This window comes from Loxodonta africana, chromosome 15 (genome assembly GCF_030014295.1).
Source record: "Loxodonta africana isolate mLoxAfr1 chromosome 15, mLoxAfr1.hap2, whole genome shotgun sequence".
In the NCBI taxonomy this organism is placed as follows: Eukaryota; Metazoa; Chordata; class Mammalia; order Proboscidea; family Elephantidae; genus Loxodonta; species Loxodonta africana.
In genome coordinates, this window is record NC_087356.1 from 16,540,996 (window position 1) to 16,563,262 (window position 22,267).

Genomic DNA, 22,267 nt, shown 5'->3' on the forward strand with positions numbered 1-22,267 from the left:
GGCAGGTGACTAGACACACTGGGAATTGGGGATTGAGAACCCCAGACAACCTTGTTTTTTGGCTCAGCAGCTGCTGGGTGTGTTTAGAGAAGAATCATGCCTCAGCTTCTCTGCTTGTAAAGTGGAGGCTGCCCTCTCCCCTGGGATGTGGCAGTGATTCACCAAGGCTGGTGCCAGTGCCAGACGCACACAAAGCATTCTTTTAACATCAGCCACACACTGACGCTGACGATGCTGACTGGGAATTGTAGGCAGCCTTGCAAGTCATCCCCCCAAATAAACCGGCCACCCTGTTCGTAAGACAACTTTTGTGTTCATCTTTTTGAAGGAAGCTCATCTCGGTCACAGACACCAAGGAAATATCTAGAGAGCTTTTGAGAAACATGAATCCCTTAGTTTTGCTGTCAAGCCTGTGGAGTCCATTTTCAAAATAAACTCCTGAGGATTAGTCAGTCCATGAGTCCCGCCAAATGTCGTTACTTATCTGAAAACCCAGTCTAGGCTTGCAGGCTCTCTGAATGCCGTTTGTTACACCATGACACTTTTTATTTTTCCTGTTTAACTTTCTGTTTTTAAATACTTTTAAACATTCAAAAAAGTCACAAAAATAACTCAAAGAATTTCCGTATTCCCTTTATCTAGATTCACCAGCTGTTAATATTGTGCCACATTTGCTTTATTTCTCTCTCTATATATATTATATATTGTATTATTACATAATATATATTCTTATATATTTATATTTTCCACTGTTATATATAGTGGAATTGTATTATATATTTATATTACTATATATTATTATATATAATTTAGAAGACTATACTATAGAATCTTTAATATTATGTAACATGTTGTATATAAAAACACACATTGATGCTACGCACTATTTTCTTCTGAACCATTGGCCAGTAAATTGCATTTGCAAACATCATCCTCCTTTTACCTATAAATATTTCAGTGTGAATTTCCCAGGGTAGGAACATTCTCTTACATAACCACTGCAGAGTTACTGAAAATCAGGAAATTTAGCAGTGATATAATTCAGTTATCCAATATAATAGTATATTACTCCGTATTCAAATTTTGCCAATTGTTTCACCACTGTCCTTTTTTGGAGATTTATTTATGCCGAAAATTCATTCACAGAAGTTCACTAACTCCCTCCCCCCACGCATTCCAACACACCGTTTGCACCCACCACGGTTTCTACAGGGAAGCAAGAGAATTAAAAGTACTCGTGATTGAGCATGAAGAGAGGGCCCCCAAGAACTCTCTCTGGTTATTTATATCCCCCGTGCCTAGAACAGCAGATAACACAGGGGTGCTCAGTCAACCTTTGGAGAATAGAGGTCCCTTTTATCCATTGGTGGCTAGCCAGGACCAAGCATGTTTGATTTAGGTACAGGACTATGGGATAGCCTAGTCCAGATGGGCTCTCAGTATGTCTTTAACCAGGTTTAGTTCCAGGAAAATTCATATATTTAAGTTCTCCGATTCATTAGTGCAGTTTCAATTGTTAGCTACCTAATTTCTAAAATATATATGTATACACACGTACATATAGAATAGTCAACAAACATTATTGTGCTTTACTAGAAGAATGGTTTCTGTGCTTATAAATTATGGTTAACAGTCAATATTAAAATTGACCTTATAAACTTAAACTGTGGTAATAGTCACTGTTCTGGGTTGGCTCACAGCGACCCCTACTCAGGTCAATCCTTGGCCCCTGGGGTTATGGGCTTTTCTAGAAAATAGTTTATCTCTGAATGTTAGATTTTTATTTTTTTCATAAATCTAATATTAGAGCCTATCTGTAAAGTGTTGGGAATGTCAGCTGAAAGGGCCTAAGTAAAAGCCATATTTTTTTAAAGTAACTAATCCAGATTGATTCTCTTTTTATAACAGCAATTTAGCAAATGCCTAATAGATGCCCTCAAATAGGCCGCTGAGCCTGTGTAAGCCTAGGCTTTGAGACAGATTGTTGTTAATCTTTGAAAGAATAGTCAACGTATCAAGGTCAGTTATTGAAGGCATTTTATAAAAACTTCCTGAGAGATCAACACCTTGGTGTGGGGCTCTTAGCCTGTCAACATCTAAACAAACCAGATGAAACAATCGTGGAAAAATACCCTGAGCAAATTCTTCAAACTGACTAAATTTTGAGAGCAATGAAGTGTGTCTGCACATCTTCACACTCCTCTCTGGTATTGACTAGGCACGACTGGCTGTAACATCTTTAAGTGTCTCCGTCTTCTGAGGGCCCAGTCTTGGCTACCTCCAAACTGACCAGTTAAGATCCATTTAACCCCGAGAAGAGTAACACATTAAGTCTTTTTCAGTGAACCCCTTAGAGGGGGGTTGATTGACAACTAACAGCCTTTAGGAGTAGATTTTAGGTACCCAGAGATGCAGTACTGGGCGGGAGTGGAGGGAGGAGCAGGATTCGACCTGTCAAGGAGATCATTTGAGCTGAGATCTGCAAGAGTTAAGTAGACAGGTTGGTGGTAGGAGGGGTTTGAAGGGCAATCCAGGGAGAGAGAATGCATTTGTCAAGGGGCAGTGGTAGGAGGAAATAGGCACGTATGAGGGACTATAAGTAGGTGAATGGGGCTGGGCAAGTGAGAAAGGGAAGAGGGGAACAGGGCCCGATCACATAGGCCTTGTCCAAAGAGTGATGGAAAATCACTGAGTGCATTATTCATCAATATAAGGCCCAATACCTATGTCATAACCCATTGCTTAGAAGCAGCCATTCAACTATCCTGTAATATAAGCATCCAAAATAAAGTTTAAAGGATTGGTATAGGGAGATATATAACCTTGGCAAAAACTCATAATTGATTCTTTTCTCTCCTTTTTTTCTGAGGAGGTACTTGTGAACAGTAGAACCAATAATAATCATAGCTGCCATTGACTGCATACATACTATATGTTTATTTTCTCAACAATATGATGAGCTGGGTTCTATGAGTATCTGCATTTTACAGAAGAAGAAACTAAGGCCTAGAGATGTTAAGTAGCTTGTCCAAGGACACATGACTAATAAACAGCAGAATTGGGACTCAACCCAGGTTCAAGTGATCCCCCAAGCCTGTCTTCCAATAAAATAGAATAATAAAGTTGTTACTGGCCAGGATGTTCCACAAATGAATAACCCTAGAATAACTGGAAGCTGCTTGCCACTGAACAACTCCATTTTTTAGGACTATGAGTGCATGGGAGGATACCAAGCAGGAAAGACAGATCAAAAGTGGTTTGCCATCCTACTCCAGTCTATAAATACCAAGATGGCATTCATCATCAGAGGCCACAGTGGGACCAGAGCATATTTTCCAACATTGTGACTTTCTCTAGTCTCCTTATATTTTCAAATGACCTATCTACTTACCCAAAACAACTGACACAACTAAATTAGGAATATTTATAGCACCCCTACTGTTTATATTGGCCTCCTGAAAGAAATATATTCCATTCCCGCCCTGGGAATTTGACTCTCTGAAGAGGGAAGGAATCCGACACAGCTCAACTGCAGGTCTTCCAAGCTCCTAAGGGACATCATAAACAGGTTCATCATGTCCAAGTGCATTTCCATCCAGCCCACTATTGGGTATGGAAAAGGTTGTACAACGAAGGCAGCTATTGAACAAAGAACAACATGCAAACCCCAAGAATAAATCTTTGTAGGAAGCACTGGTGGAATGGAAAAATATTTGGCTTTGTGGAGAGCAAACAGATGAATCACCCAGTATGCAGGGATTCATTCATTCAACAATTTTTTTTTTTTTAGCATTTTATTACAGGTTAGGCAACTTAGTTGGTGCTGGAGTCCTATCTTCAAGTCTAGTGGGGCAGGCAGACAAATAAATGGAAAATTCTCACTTTAGTGAACGTACCTTAATAGATGCACGTATGATGTTCTATAGGAGAATTTACTGAAACTCCCAGGCACCTTTGGAGGTTATGATTTAATAACTTTGGAGTGGGGTCCAGAAATCTGCATTGTTGGTCCACTTTCTAAGGAACATTGAGAGTGTTCCACAGGACCACAGTGTAGGCAGCCACTTAGTGGGGCCACTGGGAACAGCTTCACAGAGGGGATGTCTCCCCTGGGAGGGATCTTGAAGTATGGGTAAGACATCGTCAGAAGAGGAGAGTGAAGGCTATTGCAAATCAAAAAGCAGATGATATGCAAAGTCGTGGAGGTGGGAAAAAGGACAGCATGATCAGAAAACAAGTTCAGGGTAGCTGGAGCTTGAGGGAAATGGCACGAAGTAGAGAAAAGAGAAGAGCCCTTGTGGTGCAATGGTCAAGCACTTGGCTGCTAACCAAAAGGTTGGCGGTTCAAACCCACCAGCCACTCCATGGGAGCAAAGATCTGGTGATCTGCTCCTATAAAGTTTACAGCATAGGAAACCCTATAGGGCAGTTCTACACAACCCACAGCACACAACAACAGAGGAAAGAGACTGGTAAGATGAGTTAAGGCCAGACAGAAAACGACTTTCCTCTTGCGGAGTATCTGTGTGTAGTATGGAGCCAATGCTGGTTTTTAAGCACATGGCACGTGAGCTCTTTAGTATGACACCCCTGCTAGTGAAGTGGCAGACAAATTGGAGCATCCAAACAAGGTTGTTCACTCAGTGCACGAGCATTTGCTGAGTGCCTACTCTGGCCCAGACACTGTTCCAAGCAATAAATGGTAAACAAGATGATTAAGTTTCCTGCCTGCATGTAGCTTACACTCTAGTGGAGGGAGCCAGACCAAAAAAAAAAAAAAAAAAGTAAATAACTTGTTTAAAATTACACCTAAATTTCAGAAAACGATAAGTGCTGCAAAGATAATTATCCCAGGGTGATATGATAGAGAGAAGCTGTGGGTTGTGTTGGGACAAAGACCTGAAAGAGCCATGGACTTGAAGATTTGAGGACAGAATGTTCTACTCAGAGAGAATAGCTAGTGCAAAGACACTGAGGTGAGAAAGAGCTTGGCAAGTTCAAGGAACCAAAAAGATGGCCAAGGTAGCTGGAACACAGTAAGAAGCGACGGAGACAACAAGGTAGGGTCAGAGGGCTAGACTGGGGTCAGAGCTCATGGGTTTGGAAACCAGCTTAGATAGTTCCTGTAGGAGAGACCAAAAGCCAAGCTCAGCAGTGATAATAGGATGGTGGGGAGAGATGAGTATTATGACAAGGAAGGACACTGTAAGCCAATACTGCAAATTTCCTGCAAACGGAATTTGCTGCTCTGCGGCCGAGGGCAAGGGTGACCAGAGTGATAAGCAGGAGAGAAGAGAGAGCAATGAGGTCAAATCAGGCTAAGTTTAAGAAAGAACTGTTGGTTAATAATGGTTATTAACCACAAACAACTTATTGAAGTAAATTGTGAAATTTCCCTTATCACAGTCTGAGGATATTGTCCTGAATCTTTGCAAATGCTTCAAAATGTCAGTTCATGGGTAAGGTCATCTTGGCAAGGCATGGCTTATCTAAAAAAGAACTTTATAGTACTGGTCTAATCCCCTACTCCTTGGCCTATAAATCTTGGTAAAGCATTCTGACTGTCTCTGTGACTGAAAACATTTCTTAGATGATTATGAAAGCATTTTGAAAAATTTTTGAAACTCTACCCATGGGCTGGTAGATCAAGTCCCTTTGTAAGTAAGATATGCCGATGAACTTCTATGAAAAAGCACTTAGGACAGCTTTCCAATGTTAATTTTTTGGTGGTTGTTAGCTTAGTAGATTCTTAAATAATGTCTTGAAAACATGAGTTCATTAAAACAATTTAGAATTTATAATTGGCCAACAAACTTAAATGCACTGTAGAAGGACTGCTTTAGCTGGGAACAGCCAAACTAGATTTAGATACCCTGTGTATTTTAAATCTTGTCTTCTATAACATAAGACCATGCAGAAAAAGACCAATATATATGTGGTCCCTAACCACCATTGCTGTGAAGGGGTGCCACCATCCTACCCAAAACAAACATTCAGCTTTGAAAACCATGCTTTGGAGGCTGCACAAGGTAATATTACCACTCCTGAGTTGTCCTTAGGTCTAGAGAAAATGAAGACGTTTGTAAATGTCTTGAACTTCATTTAATCTTCACTTCTTCCAAATCCCGATGTAAAAATAGGAGGTTAACTGGAACTTAATACCAACCTCGTTTTGTCATTTTTCTATTTAGACTGGAGAGCTCAGAAACCCATCAGCAAGGAAAGCATTAAATGGCAGATGGAGTTCGTGATTGGCTTATCCTCTTATCCTCTCATTAAGACCATCAAAATGTCTGCAAAACATATTGTCAGTGTGGTTATTTCCGTCATCTTAATGACTCAACCTGTAAAGTCATCAGGATGATTGAAATAACCAAACGAGCAAATGACTCCAGCTCAGTGACGAAGCAGTATGACTGGGCAGGTTAAGAAGCTCTCTGAGGGAAAGATCAACTTGACCCTTGTTCTCATCTTGGACCAGGCAAGGCTGATTTCAGTTTCCTGCCTGGAAAATGAGGCCCTTCACTAGACAGTCGCTAAGATCCCTTAGGTTTCTAACTTGGATATTAAGATATTAATGATCTGTTTGGCACTTAGCTGTTAACCTGGTAGTAAATGCTAACTGAATTCACTCATCTTTACTGCAGTATCTTTTTACCATTTGCATGTGGTCTCAGGCACGTAACAATGTGAGGATCACACATTAATAAAAATAAATAATAACTCAGGAGGTGGTTTGGTATATTGTTTAAGGGCATAGGCTTTGGAGTCATAGATTTACTCATTTATTCAACCAACATTTATTGAGCACCAACTATGTGGCAGGCACTGAGCTAAGTGTAGGCAATGCTATATGAAGACTCTCATATAGTGCAGGAAATGTATATTAAATAGAATAATAAAGTATGGCTGTGAGAAGTGCTGCAAAAAAAAAAGTACAGAGGACCCAGAATCTAATCTAAAGCTGGTGGGGGGTGGGGTGGTTAGGGAAGAATTTCTTTAAGCAGTGACATCTACCCTGAGACCTAAATAAGGAGGATGACTTCTTCAAGGAAAACGAGGGAATGATGAATAGAAAGAAAGAGGAGCAAAGGAAAAGCTCTAAGGCAGGAAGGGCTTGGGGTATTCGTCAAGCTCTTTTTCTTATTGTGAAACAAAAGAAGGCCAGTGTTGCTAAAGTGTAATAAATGAAGAGGATTTTGGTGCAAAATGATTCTCACTCGCTATGGTAGATTTTGGCCTCTATTCTAAAAGCAATGGGTAGCCACTGACGTCTCTCAAGCAGGAGAGTAACATGATCCGATTTTCATTTTTTAAAAGATCAGCCTAGTAAATGTAGGGCAAAGCACAAATACAGCAGGGCAAGACTGAAGAAGAAAAAATAAGTAGGATATTTTTATAGTGTTGGTGGCTTAGAATAGGATGGCAGCAGTGGCAATAGAAATGGACTCCGGAAATAATAAGGCCGTAGAATTGGCAGGGCTCGGTGATTAAGTTTAAGGGGTGAAGGAAAGGAAGGGACCAAGTAAGACACTTATGTTTCTGAAGGAGCAGATGGGTGGCTGCAGATGTCATTTACTGAGGTAGGGAAAACCCTAGAAGGAACGATTTGGGGGGTGGGGGGAAGACCATGACTCCATTTGAATGCACTGTATTTGGTGTGCCTGTGAGTCACTAACGTGTTCTGACTGGAGGTTTAAATCTGGGCATTCTCAGTGTGTAGATGGTAATTGAAGCCATGGGATGGATAAAATTGAGCAGTTCAGACTCAAGTTCCCACCCCAGTTCTGCCCCTTAATTAGCCATGCGACCTTGAACAAGTTACTTAACCCCTCGAAGTTTCCGTTTTCTCAAATGTAGAATGAGGGGATAATAACAATCCCAACTTTAAAGAGTTGTGTTGACTAAATAAGATAAATTAACATAAAACACACAGTGTACTATCAGGCACTTAAAAAGTACCCAGTAATGTTAGCCATTGACCACGATGGCTGGATTTCATTGAACATAAGTTGCCATCGTTACAAGGTGCCCCATATTTTATATACCTCTGGGAAATAAAAACATAATGGCAATTAAACTATCCCATGATGCTAAGATGCCATAGATTATACTACTCACCCTTATTTCAGAGTTGTTAAAAATGGGAAAAATCTAAAATCAGTGATACCAAGCACTCAACCCAGATGGGTAATCCTTCATATTTTTATAGTCCCCCTCAGACTGTACTTTTGCCACACTTAAAAAAATTTTTTTGTTGTTGTTGAGAATATAGTTGTTACAACAACAACTATATGGGCCCTGGTGACACAGTTGTTAAGAGCTCAGCTATTAACAAAAAGGTCAGCAGTTTGAATCCACCAGCCACTCCTTGGAAACCTTATGGGGCAGTTCTACTCTGTCCTAAAGGGTCTCTATCAGTCGGAATCAACTCGATGGCAACGGGTATATGGGATCAAATGGACAATAGAAACTCAAAAAATTAGATAGGAAGCTTAGGGGGCAGTGAGTTTATGTTAATGGGGGAGAGACGATTCAGAAAAGGAGGGTGGGAATGTTGCTGAACTTGAAGAATGTAATCAATGTCACTGAATTGTGCCTCTAGAAACTGTTGACTTGGTATATGTTCTGCTATGTATATTCTCAAGAACAACAAAAAAGAGATAGTTCTTAAAAGAGGACAGTGCTCAATTGCCACACTTTTTTAAAGGCTGCCCTAGAAATGTTAGGAAAGAAGTAGCAAGGGTTTTGGAGAGAGGTCCCTGAAATCCCTCAACATTAGCTTTGTTGTCGATGTCCTGGCAAGTTAAGCCTCCTCAGGCAAAAAAGGTCTTTCTTCACTCGGTATGGTCCTGAGTGAGGGTTATTACCTGATAATAATATAGAGAGAATATATCCATATACCAGCTGTCTTAGTCATCTAGTGCTGCTATAACAGAAACACCACAAGTGGGTGCCTTTAACAAACAGAAAAGTATTTTCTCATAGTTTAGGAGGCTAGAAGTCCGAATTCAGGATGCTGGCTTTAGGGAGAGGCTTTTTCTCTCTGTCAGCTCTGGAGGAAGGTCCTTGTCTCTTCTGAGCTTCTGCTCTAGGTGATCTTCCTATGGCTTGGCACCTCTCTTCCCCCATCTCTGCTTGCTTAATCTGCTCCTTTTGTATCTAGTAAGAGACTGATTCAAGATGCACCCTATACTAATCCTGCCTCGTTAACGTAACAAAGGCAATTCATTCCCAGATGGGATTATAACCACAGGCATAGAGGTTAGGATTTACAACACATATTTTCTGGGGACACAATTCAGTCCATAACACCAGCCTTGTGTGGAATCATGTTTAATTCCCAGTTAAAACAGAACCTGGAATATGTTTCTTGATTTGGCAATAATCCAGGTGCCACATATGCTGCGGTTTCTTAAACCACCAACCTTCACAAATAGAATATCATATACCAAAGGCAGCCTAATACCTGGCTGTTCCCAATAACATTTAGATCTGCTTTCTCTTCTGTTTAATCCCTGCCATGTTAATCAAGGGTAGATTTTGCCCACTCAGTGGTCCAATAGATTGAGTATGGGGGTCCCTGGGCCCAACTGTCTGGGGGTGGGACCAAAGATCGGTTTATGAGCCATGAGATGCATAACCCAAGCTCCCTCCTGCTGTGGGAATTAGAGTCCGTTCAGGTCATTATTACTTAGCGTAATGAAGTAAATTTCTCAATATTCTTGGTGCTGAACATGATTCAGTTGCTCCCTTGGATTTAGTTGTCATTTGTTTTTATAAAATCATCATTCCAGCACGGGCCATTGTTAACTCACATCACTTTAGGCCTTTGTAGTGAGCTCAGGCTTTGGTTTTTAAGTACCTAATTCACCACATTGGCTCTCCAAATCCACAGTTGTCTGAGGTTTGGAAAGCTCTTGATCTGTCAGTGGTTCACGAATTGTCCCTGGACCACCAGCAGTAGCAACATCGCCTGGGAATTTGTTAGAAATGCAAGTTCTCAGGCCCCATCCCAGATCTCCTGAATCCAAAACTCTGAAGGTAGGACCCAGCAACCTGGGCTTAACGAGGCCTCCGCCTACCTCCAATGGGTTTTCTGATGCCTATTCAAGTTTGAGAACCACTACTCTATATAACTAAAACAACCACTTTCTGAATGAATTCACTGGATCAAGGTGAATTATCTCAGGGAACCTGAGGAAAGCAGAAGTCCTATGTTAAATTTGCAGTCCTCTTGCTCCTTGAAAGGAGTATTTCTCCTCATTGGGATCAGTTCCTAGGTATTGGATTGATCATACTGACTCCCCCAAGGTGGGGGAGGGGTGGATCAGGTTGCAATGTGATTAATCATCCCCTGCATGTGGGAGGTAAGGCAAGCAGGGAGGGTAGCTATTATTTCCCCCTCCCCATACAAAAACGCAAGTACTTGGTAAAACCTTTTTAAAAAGAATATTTATGTGTGGCTTCTAAAATTAAACTTTTTTTTAAGACAAATACACACACAAAAAAAGAAAATATATTAGTATATTTCCTTCCAGTCTGTTTTCAGCCTGTGTTTGTTTAGCCTGTTAAAAACATAATTGGGTCAAAGTCTACAGACAGCTTTATAGTTGGCTTTCTTAAGTTAACGTTGTACCATGAGCATTTTCCTGTGCCAGTAGATTTTTTCCCATAAATATGGATAGACCATTGTTTAACCAGCCCCTCATTGCCAGACATATAGGATGTTTCCAATTTTTTAATATTACAGGTAGCACTTGGACTTTCCTTACAAGGACTTTTCTTATAATCCTTAAATTTTGTTCTACATTTCTGATAATCTCCTTAGGATAAATAACTAAACAGTGTAACGGCTGGGTTAAAAATTCTGATGTGTCTTTACAACATTGCCACCTAGAAAGGTCAGAAGGGGTTCCACCCTCTACCCACTGAGAGCGTGAAACCTCCAGCTTTAACATGTAGTCAGCAGATCTCGTCCCCTCATGCGAGGTTACTTAGGGGCAGAGCTTAGTGTGGATCATGGGCTGAGAAAACACCATCAGCTAAAAAAGACACAATTCCTCAAGCCACGAACTTACAGGGTCACAGTCTCTTCAAAAGCTGGGCCATTGTGAAGGAATTTGTGGTAGTGTTGCTAATAGATGTCTCACTCAATGGGGCTGAGGGCTCCACTGGGGAAAGCACTTTTTTTTTTTTTTAAATTAAACGTAGTGTCAACATTATTATGATTTTTTTTTGTACTTTAGATGAAGGTTTACAGAACAAACTAGTTTCTCATTAAACAGTTAGTACACATATTGTTTTGTGACATTGGTTAACAAACTTACAACATGTCAACACTCTCCCTTTTCAACCTTGGGTGCCCTATTACCAGCTTTCCTGTTCCCTCCTGCCTTCTAGTCCTTGCCCCTGGGCTGGTGTGCCCCTTTAGTCTCGTTTTGTTTCATGGGCCTGTCCAATCTGTGGCTGAAGGGTGAACCTCAGAAGTGACTTCATTACTGAGCTAAAAATGTGTCGGGGGGGGGCATACTCTCAGGGTTTCTCCAGTCTCCATCAGGTCAGCAAGTCTGGTCTTTCTTTTTGAGTTAGAATTTTGTTCTACATTTTTCTCCTTTCTCCAGCTCTGGCAGGGACTCTCTATTGTGATCCCTGTCAGAGCAGTCAGTGGTGGTAGCTGGGCATCATCTAGTTGTACTGGACTCAGTCTGGTGGAGGCTGTGGTAGATGTGGTCCATAAGTCCTTTGGACTAATCTTTCCCTTGTATCTTTAGTTTTCTTCATTCTAGGGGAGGCATTTTTTTTTTCTTTTTTAAATTTTTATTGTGCTTTAAGTGAAAGTTTTACAAATCAAACCAGTCTCTCATATAAAAATCTATATACACCTTGCTATATATATATATGCTATATATATATGCTATATATAGTTGTTCTCCCCCTAACAAGACAGCACACTCCTTCTCACTCTACCCTCTAATTCTGTGTCCATTCAGCCAGCTTCTGTCCTCCTCTGCCTTCTCATCTCCCCTCCAGACAGGAGCTGCCCACATAGTCTCATGTGTTTACTTGACCCAAGAAGCTCAATCCTCACCAGTATCATTTTCTATCCTATAGTCCAGTCCAATCCCTGTCTGAAGAGTTGGCTTTGGTAATGGTTCCTGCCTTGGGCTAACGGAAGGTCTGGGGACCATGACCTCTGGGGTCCTTGTAGTCTCAGTCAGACCATGAAGTCTAGTCTTTTTACGAGAATTTGAGGTCTGCATCCCACTGTTCTCCTGCTCCCTCAGGGGTTCTCTGTTGTGTTCCCTGTCAGGGCAGTCATCAGTTGTAGCTGAGCACCATCTAGTTCTTCTGGTCTCAGGCTGATGTAGTCTCTGATTTATGTGGCCCTTTCTGTCTCTCGGGCTCTTAATTACCTTGTGTCTTTGGTGTTCTTCATTCTTCTTTGCTCCAGGTGGGCTGAGACCAATTGATGCATCTTAGATAGCTGCTTGCTAGTGTTTAAGACTAGGGGAGGCACTTTTAAAGGGATTCACAGGAAGCCCATCCTGGCAGGTACAAACCAAATATTCTCCTGACCCTCTTCTCCTCCACCGTGTAACAATACCTACTCCCTCCTGCTGCTAGGGGAACCGCCACCCCATGCTCAGTAACTAGTCCCTGCCCCTGGTAAGCCTGATGGGAAAGTCATTCCTCCTCACCAAGCCAACTGAGGTCCCCTCCTCCCTACCCTACCCAGGTTATATTATTGATCACTTTCAAATCTCTTTTCTGCTCTAGGGATCTCCCGCCTTCAGGACTAAGTTAGAATATGACTACAATGTTAATTTATTTTTTTTCATACTCAGAGATAGCCACAGAATCATACAGAGAATATAATCTTTATACTTACTTTTTTTGTATTTATAAAAGCAAAATAGGTCTACTAAAATTTTTTTTAATACTTTACATATGCAAAGTGATCTCTCAGTGGCACAAATAGTTAAGCACTCGGTTTCTAACTGAGAGGTTAGTGGTTCAAATCTACCCAAAAGTGCCTGGGAAGAAGGGCCTGGTGATCTGCTTCTGAAAAATCAGCCATTAAAAACCCTACAGAGCACATTTATACTCTGATACCCATGAGGTTGTCATGAGTCACAGTTGATTCAATAGCAACTACTTTTTGGCTATATGCAAAGTAGTTCTAGTTTTTCCAAGTGCTTTCTCAATGCTATTTAATGTGAGAGTTCCAAGAACCTTTTAAGAAACGTGGGTCAGAAATCCTTGCTATTTAACAAAAAAGGAACTGTGACCCAGCGAGGCTATGGACCTTTTCTGACATCCCAGAGTTAATGGCAGAGCTAGACTAGAATCCAGGTCTTCTGACTTCCCATCCTATGTTCTTCCTATCAGACTACAATGGTCTTTTGGGGTATTTTAAAAGTGGGATTGCTCCATAGGATTTGTTCTGTGAGGTCATTTAGAAAAAATGACGACAAAATATATGACTTTTTTTTTCTTACAGACCTCAAAGGAGCCAGATTTGCAGTGATAAGATGCCCATCGAGGCACTAGCCCTGAAAAAGAAGATCAGCAGAATGGTCTTTGACCCAGCCGTCTGTGCCATCCTTAGTAGCCTGCTGCTCTATATCACAGACCATGTAGATGGGCCTCAGGGGCCTCCGCCAGCCAAAGGAGCAGGAGGCAAGGAGAACCAGGTGAACCGCAGGCCCGAGCCCCAAGAACCCTACAAGCGGCCCACAAAGTTTCAGCTTCTGCAGTCCAAGTTCATGAACACCAACCGGGAGCCCTACATCAAGAAAACCCGGGAGGTAGGGAGGCTGATATTCAAGGACAAGCAAGGGCCCAGCAGAAGCTTTGTGAACACGACCATCAACAAGCTTCTTGAAAAGACCACAGAGAAAGTCAGCAGCCCAGAGGAAGAAAAGAAGCCATTCTCCGGCGAGAAACCCAGGTGGAGCCACCCCACTGGGAAAAGCACTGTGAAAAACATTTTAAAGATGTTCTTGGCCGCTGAGGAGAAGGAAGCTAAGGAGAAAGAAGCTCGAGAGAAGCCTCCTGCTGGGAGGCCTAAGGCCTCCAGGGCCATCTTGCCAAAGATAGTCCGCAAGAAGAACTCAGTCCTGTCCAAACTGAGAGAAAAATTTGAGCAAAGTAGTTCTCTCTGCTCAGAGGCCAGTGTGCTGCTGCTCCGTAAAGAGGAACGGAAGAAAAAGAACCTGCAAAGGAAAAAAATGCACAGGCCTGAAATCCAGGTGCTCCACACAGCAACCATGGCCAGCACCTGCATCAAAACGCCCCTGGTCCGCTATCTGGCCTGCACGGCAGAGCCTGTGCAGGCCTTCAGCATCGCCACCATTGTCTGCAGCCCCAGGTGCTGGTTGTCACACTGCACTAAAATCAGTCACTCCAAATCTCGAAGTATGCCAGGAAGAGAAACAAGCCTGCCCTCCAATGCAGGGGCAATTGAGCCCGATGGGAATAAAGTACTAGGAAAGGGGCAACTCGGTGGAGAAAACAAAGGACCACTGAAAGCTACACAGTCCTTGACGCCCAAGGTGACAGCTCATCAGGAGGACCAGGCTGCTCTGAAAATGTCTTTCCCCAGTGCTGGGCCTGATTGTCTGTCCATGCTAGACTCCTATTCTGCTTTCTGTGAAAGCAAAGCCCTTCTAAACCAGGTTCCAGTGTTATCGCCACTCAACCCAGCCAGCCAAAGAAGCGCAGGATTAGCTGGATGTCATAAAACCATGGGACTGAGGAGAGAGAGCGCCGCAGAGGGCGTACAGGAGGCTGGCTCACGTGTAGATTTTCCCCATTTCAAAGAAGCAAGAGCAACCCAGTCACATGGGCCCCCAAGTGAGGGAGCAGGGGAAATTCCCCAAATGACCATGGCTGTCTGCAGTTCAGAGGATGAAATAGAAAGCACACCAAGCTCAGAAAGAGATCCCTTCTTTGCCATCCAAAAGTACTTCCCAGAACAGAAAGTACCAGAACATATCCCACCACTTAACACTCCAGCCGTCCAGGCTGCTTGGCGAACACAGTCTGCCATTGAGCCTCCACAAATAACTGTCAAACTTCCAGTTGTTTACGAAATGCCAACCCCTCCTGTCACTCTACAAAATTCATCCAGTAGTGAAGACAAATGTACTCACATTTTTGGAGGAGAGAATGTGATTGAGACCGCTCAGACATTATTTCCCATTATGACTGAAAATAAAAGGTATAACCAAGCCACAGTGAAACCAAGCAAACTTTCTGGGATGCCAGCGGAACTTGATACTTCTTCACAGCAAGGGTCACAGGCAGCTCTAAAGCCTATTCCGTTGAGAGGTGCTGCTAGTTTTGATCGTAATATCCCAGAGACAGTTCTCACACCAAAACCTCAAAAAAATTCCACTGGTGAAAAGGAAAAACACAGCCTTGGAAAATCAAATACTTTCAAGGATCATAAAGATATTTCAAGAGAGGATATTTCTGAGCTCAGTTATGAGAAGCACCAATTGCCAGAATCAACTGAAATGCCAACATATAACAATCGTACTTCATCAAATTATTCCACAACATCGAAAAATAGTCTAAGAGGAAATATCTGCTCCACCTCTGGCAGTCAGCAATTGCCTTCTTCCAGTGAGAGAAACTCAATGGCTGTCTCAACATTGCTAGCAGCATGTCAGCAATTGCCCTCTTCCAGTGAGAGAAACTCAATGGGTGTCTCAACATTGCAAGCAGCATGTCAGCAATTGCCCTCTTCCAGTGAGAGAAACTCAATGGGTGTCTCAACATTGCAAACAGCACGTCAGCAATTGCCCTCTTCCAGTGAGAGAAACTCAATGGGTGTCTCAACATTGCTAACAGCACGTCAGCAATTGCCCTCTTCCAGTGAGAGAAACTCAACGGGTGTCTCAACATTGCTAACAGCACGTCAGCAATTGCCCTCTTCCAGTGAGAGAAACTCAACGGGTGTCTCAACATTGCAAACAGCACGTCAGCAATTGCCCTCTTCCAGTGAGAGAAACTCAATGGGTGTCTCAACATTGCAAACAGCACGTCAGCAATTGCCCTCTTCCAGTGAGAGAAACTCAATGGGTGTCTCAACATTGCAAACAGCACGTCAGCAATTGCCCTCTTCCAGTGAGAGAAACTCAATGGGTGTCTCAACATTGCAAGCAGCATGTCAGCAACTGCCCTCTTCCAGTGAGAGAAACTCAATGGGTGTCTCAACATTGCAAGCAGCATGTCAGCAACTGCCCTCTTCCAGTGAGAGAAACTCAGTGGGTGTCTCAACATTGCTAGCAGCACCATCCAAGGATTGTATAAAGTCTGAGAGTTTTACCATGATGGACAAGAGCATCCTGTGTGAGCAAGAAGAATACAAAAGGCCACCATTAACAGAGTTTGCTCAGCCCCTAAAGATTGCTGAAGGAAACTCCAACCATTTAACGAGGAATAAGCCATCCTCATTAAATGAACTATCCAAACCGAGTATAAAAGCCTCTGAGGAAATGAGAGCTATGGGAAGCATCAAGAGTCATGCAATTCCATCTCCAGGTAACACCGTAATCCCTGAAAATAATATGGGAGAGGCGTTGAATACTTTTCACCAGGAAGAATACAGAATACCATCAACAAGACATTTTGTCACTAAAGGAAATAGTTTTGTAGGAGAGGATCTCCCTCGTGAACCCAACAAACACCATTTCTTGGCACCAAGTGGACCCTCAAAACACAAAAATAGTAGAGCAGCAGAAAGGAGTATTCTCAGTGACACAGAGCTGTGCCCATCTTCAACACCAGAGTATCTGACAACTCACCTGACTGAAGCTGCTAATACCCACCTTGTGTTTGACAAGCCCCTATCATGTGTTTCAAATGAATTGACAGAAAGCAAAAATAATGCAGCAGTAGAAAGCAAAAATAATATAGCTATGGAAGGAAAGCCTTTGGGTAATAACCTGAAGTGCCAGATTCTAACTTCAAATTATTCCACGCCACAGGAAAATAGGGCAGCAGGGTTTCCCTGCCACACTTTTGGCAAACAGCAATTGCCATCTTTGAATCAACAGGTAAAGGATAAAGTGGACACTGTGACAGAAAAACAGCCTTGGCTTGGCACTGAGAGCTTCCATCAGTTTCCCACGATGCCATCAACAGAAGTAGGAGTAAAGTGTGTGAACAGAGCATCCCTGGAGCAGAAGTATCCTAGTCTTCAAACACGCCTGTTACCTTCAACGAGCATATTGTCAAAGCACAAGGCTGATGTCCCAGAGGAAAAGAATCTAGGCAATAAAGCTGAGGAAAGTCTACAGATGCTAGGTAACTTAGGGAGTCAAGAAAATCACCACGAACAAAAGAAAAATACCTCAAGTAATGTGGGATTACCCCAGACTCAACAGCCCAATGATTCTGGAAAAAAGAAAACACCATCTTTGGTTCAGAAGGCTATGTTGCATACTGCTAAAAAGCCTCAAACACTGTCATCGAATGATTTGGCAGAAAATGAAAAGGTGGCTCCTGAAGTGAAGAATTCCAGCCAGAGCACTGAGAAACGTCAAGAACATTTACCAGGGAAGTTGGTGAAGCATCTAAATAACTCAACTCAAAACAGTGGAGCTCAACTTGAAAAGGAGCAATCAGCACCAACAAGGAGTCCAGAGAAGCCAGGAAGCCTTGCTGCTCAAGGAGGAACACAGGCCATGGTAAGCAAGATGGCACCTCATGACTTGGAGCAGCCCCTAAACAGTACAGCAGAAGTAAAACCTACTGCTGGCAAAAGCAGAAAATACCAAAGACCAGCACCCAGTGATGGCTGGAAGAAGGAACATGACACACACCACAAGCCAAAGGAAAGCCAACCCAACACAAGCAAGAACAAAGCATCCTCTCCTGAGGAGCTGAGAAAACCTTACCATGAGCCAATGAAAGCTTCTGACTCTGAGGGGTGCCAGACACCACCAATCTCTGTTAAGGAGGGGCTTCCACACAGTCCTGGGGAAGCGAAAGACATTCGGAACAAAATAGATAAATCAGAACACAAACAACAGAGAAGGTTGGCACACTTTGCAAAGTACAGAGCACAAAGCTTCAGTGACCAAAAATCCTTTGAATTATCCTTTGGCTCAAGAATTATCAAAGCCAATGATACATTGGAATTTCCAAAATAAGACACACCACCGGTTTCTGAATAACAAGCATTTCTAAATCTTTCAATATCTGCTTCTCATTTATACACTATGAGATTTTTTTCCTGCCTCCAAGTCATCATGTCTTCAACCTTCTCTTTTCAAAGATGTATGTTTTAATTGTTTTTTTTTCCTTTCACTTTTACTTTAACTGAACCTTGAAAGAATTTTTTACCGTGGCCACATGACAAGAGAGGTGTGGAGGTGTGGAGGCTGACTTCTTGCCTACAAGTGTTGTTAAGCTCTGGAATGTTTTCTTAAGTGAACAGTGAAGTTTCTTCTTTGCAGACTTGTAAAATAATACGTAGGCTGAGGACTGTACCAAACGATCTGAGGTTTGGTTGTTTCCCGTGTGGTTCTCTTACTTTATAAGCATTCTTTTATTTTGCAAGCAGCTTCAATGGAAAAGTATCTGAGCATTCACTTCCGTCTTGTTACAAAGCAGGGTTTTTTTGGTTTTTTTTTTTTAGCATTTATAATGTTTTGGTGCTGAACTTTGATTTCTGTGTGTCTGTCTTGTCACTTCTTTGGAGAAACTCGTTCTTTAGGGTGATTCTCAGCCTCTTGCATTTGAGGGCCAGCGCTGGTCTCTGAGGACATATATTTTACCTGTGCACAGTCATTAGCAGGCACAGACATGTCTGGCCTGCCCTTGGTCTTTGTCTGGCTCAGGTACAGCTTGCTGTCACCGTGGCCTCGTTCAGCACTCTGGATGTGGCTGTGGGCAAGTGTGTCGCCCTACAAAATACTCCAAGTCAGAAACCTGTGATGCAAACACAAAAGGAATGTTCAACGCCCACCATCAGTAGCCCCGCAGTGATACCCAGGGTGACGGCCTAGATCCCTACAGGCTGTCCAGCTGGCAATTGCAGATCATGGGGACTGTCTTAGGACGTATGGGGTCCAGAAGCCTGAAAACTCTGTGTCCTAGTTTACTAGGGCCTGTGCCCTGGGAACCGGCTGGATCTGGAACAAAACAAACCAAAGGAAGAAAAAAAAAAAAAAAGGAAGAGCCCGCATTAATTTCAGAGGACTGTACTGATGTGACCATGTGGAGTGAGTAAATTGTCATTTTAAACTCGGTGCTTTTAAGTGCAGAATTCCAAGAAGACCTTCTTTTAAAAACTGGTATTGTGAGGAAAATAAACTGTTACACAGTTTCTGTCTTTCACTGTTATTAATAGCAGCCTCCACCACCGCTTCTGCACCCTGTCAGGGACCTGCGGACAGTGTCACTGCTGTTAACGGCATGAAAGCAACGTTATCTTATCTTGCTGCTACTTTCCTTAAAAGCACAGAAGTATTTTCTACCATCGCCTGAGAAGTTACATTATTCCATATACTTTTTTTTTTTAGTTACTAAGATAATGCATTTTCGGTCTAGAGTATTTGAATATTGTATAAAAGAATAAGGAAGGAAATAAAAATCACTGATAATCGCATTGCCTTAAAATACTTATTGTTGGTATCTCAGGCTATTACTTTTACAAGCTTTTTCCACACACGCACACACACACACACAATTGAGATCGTATCTTGTAACAGTTTTAATACACATATCCCCAGGTCATTAAGTAATCTTTGAAAACCTAGCTTGGGTGGCTACACAATCCATTACATGGATACACCATAAACCCCCAAAAAACAAACCCATTGAAGTTGAGTTGATTCTGACTTGTAGCAACCCTATAGGACAGAGCAGAACTGCCCCGTAGAGTCCAAGGAGCACCTGGTGGATTTGAACCACCAACCGTTTGGTTAGCAGCTGTAGCTCTTAACCACGAGGCCACCAAGTTTTCCTGAATACACCATAGCAGCTTGATTTTAAGGAACTGATGTCACTATTTCCACTGGCCAGCACATTCTCTTTTCTGAGGATACAGACTCCCTGCAACAAATTCACTTCTGCTTTTGAAAACTTCTTGATGTTTGCCGTTTTTGCAACCTAGCAATTTTCTTTAAAAATCTCTATTCATGGTGGAGAGGATTCCTTGATGCATGTTGTAATCTCCCTTATTTTCCAGTTTGAACATTCACTTACAGGAAGATGTTTTCTAATTTAAGCTTTGGAAGGGCATTTAGTAAGAACTTGGTTGGTGAATTATTCTCTTTCCCTATCCATGGCAAGGCCCTGGACCTGTTGACAGTCTCTTCTGCTCATGAAAGTTCAGCCTGATCTAACAGCCAAGTTAAAAAAAAAATCATAATTGCTTAATTAAGTAGCACTAAGCTTCAGAGAGGTGCAGTGCAAATCGGAAGGTATAAAATCCATGCAAATGAACTTTTCTTTTTCTAAGGACAAGGGCCTCAAGATTCATTCATTTCTTCCCCTCTCCAATCCAGCAATTAATTTAAAATTTGACAAATTAAAAGCATCCTCAGCTGAAATGGCAGCCAAATCTGAGAGCCATATAGGAGTGCCTGGAATGGCGTGAGCTCTCAGTCCCAGGTCAGAGGCTACTTACAGGTGATGGACTGTCCATTAAGTCAGACAGAAGCTCAGCTAGAACCTCAGGGTCTTCATCTGTTAGAATCGGGAGAACACTACCCTGTCTGTTTCCTAAAGGTCTCCCATTGGTTTTGTTTTGTTTTAAGCAGCAGATGAATTGGTGTGTGTGAAAGTACTACAGAAATGCGAGATCCTGTTATCTTTATGTTCAGTATCTGGGGAATATCTGACTTACGTACTTAAAAAATAGACTTCCTATCTTCCGAGAAGGAGGCGTCCCTATAAAGGTCTCTTCGTTTTTTGCATTTTGCCTTCTATTCAGAGTTGGGGGGGTTGCTGTGGATTTAATGACAGACATCATTTGCTTTGGCGCAGTTGAATCTCTCCTAGTGAGAAGGATGAGGTGTCCCTTTCTTCCCAAAGAGTATATTGGGGCTGAAGTGTGATCCAATGCAAACCCTGCCCCAGGAGTCAAAACGTTCACCCAGAGTTTGGGAATTGGCCTCTTGGAGCTGCAAAACCCAGGAGGCTTGCCAAACACATGCAGAGAGATAAATCCCAACACAGGGCCCTAGAGGCTCCGTCGCTTTCTCAGTCACGTGATTGATTGCACGTGCTTAGACCCAGAGACGTGTTCGTGTTGGAACCGGTGTCCTGATGGCAGATGCCTGTGCAGGGGAGTTTCTGCTACCATGCCGGGTTTGGCAGAACTTTATTTTCTTTCTTTCTTTACATAACATGCTTTGCTCCACAAGGGGATTGAGGGAATGTTTGGCAAAGAACATGATGAAAGAGAGAGGAGATAAAAATATTATCTTCACGGGGTGTTCCCTTTTTAAAATAAGGAGCAATGTTATTTTTGTTGCTATTTTTAAATAGACCAAAAAAATCTACTGGAGAATGTATTAAGTGGTATTATTTTAAGTGGTGGAAAAAAGTAATCGGTATCTCTTCCAGATTACAGCTTTAGAAAAGTCGTACACGGAGTCCCTTTTATAACCGTCTGGCAAGCACAGACTAGAGTTTGTAATTGTCCCAGCAAGTCCACCTGTTTGGCTAGATGGGTTCCTTCCTGTTTTACCCAATGTGGCTTGACATTACATTGCCCTTGTTATTTAAGCGCTGAAGCTACTCTGTGTACATTAAAAAAAAAAAAAAAAAAAAAGGTTAGTGAGTTATTTTTCATGAGGACTTAATGATGGTTAGTATAAGCTAGAAGCCCTGGTGGTGCAGTGGTTAAGATCTTGGCTGCTAACCAAAAGATCGACAGTTCGAATCCACAAGCCACTCCTTAGAAACTCTATGGGGCACTTCCACTGTGCCCTGTAGGGTTGCTATGAGCCAGAATCCACTCTAAGGCAGAGGGTTTGAAGGTTTTTTTTTGTAGTATAAGCTCACATTTAGAACAAAACCATAAAATCTGAAGATTGCTCACTTGAATATGTATTTATACTGCAAATATGACTGTCATTGTACAAAAGAAAGAAACACAGACTCTCCAAACACCAGCCTGAGACCTGAGCTTAACTGACTATGAAGGCAGGATGTGCTAAAGGATGGTGGCCCCTTTAAACAAAACCCAATTAAAAAAAAAAAATACAAGAAGTGTTTATTTTAGCTTTTTGGTTTACCT

General features: G+C 42.2%; 1 protein-coding gene across 1 annotated transcript; it reads left to right on the forward strand.

Moving 5' to 3' along the window:
* The first annotated feature begins 13,510 nt into the window (after positions 1-13,510).
* On the forward strand, positions 13,511-18,167 carry LOC111751540 (uncharacterized). The gene has a single exon (XM_023552522.2). The coding sequence runs from the start codon at positions 13,536-13,538 to the stop codon at positions 18,165-18,167; it is 4,632 nt and encodes a 1,543-aa protein (XP_023408290.2). The 5' UTR covers positions 13,511-13,535.
* The last annotated feature ends 4,100 nt before the right edge of the window (positions 18,168-22,267 follow it).

Bases quoted from the DNA above. Each gene is read 5' to 3' on its own strand.
- LOC111751540 (XM_023552522.2), top strand. From the start codon at position 13,536: ATGCCCATCGAGGCACTAGCCCTGAAAAAGAAGATCAGCAGAATGGTC.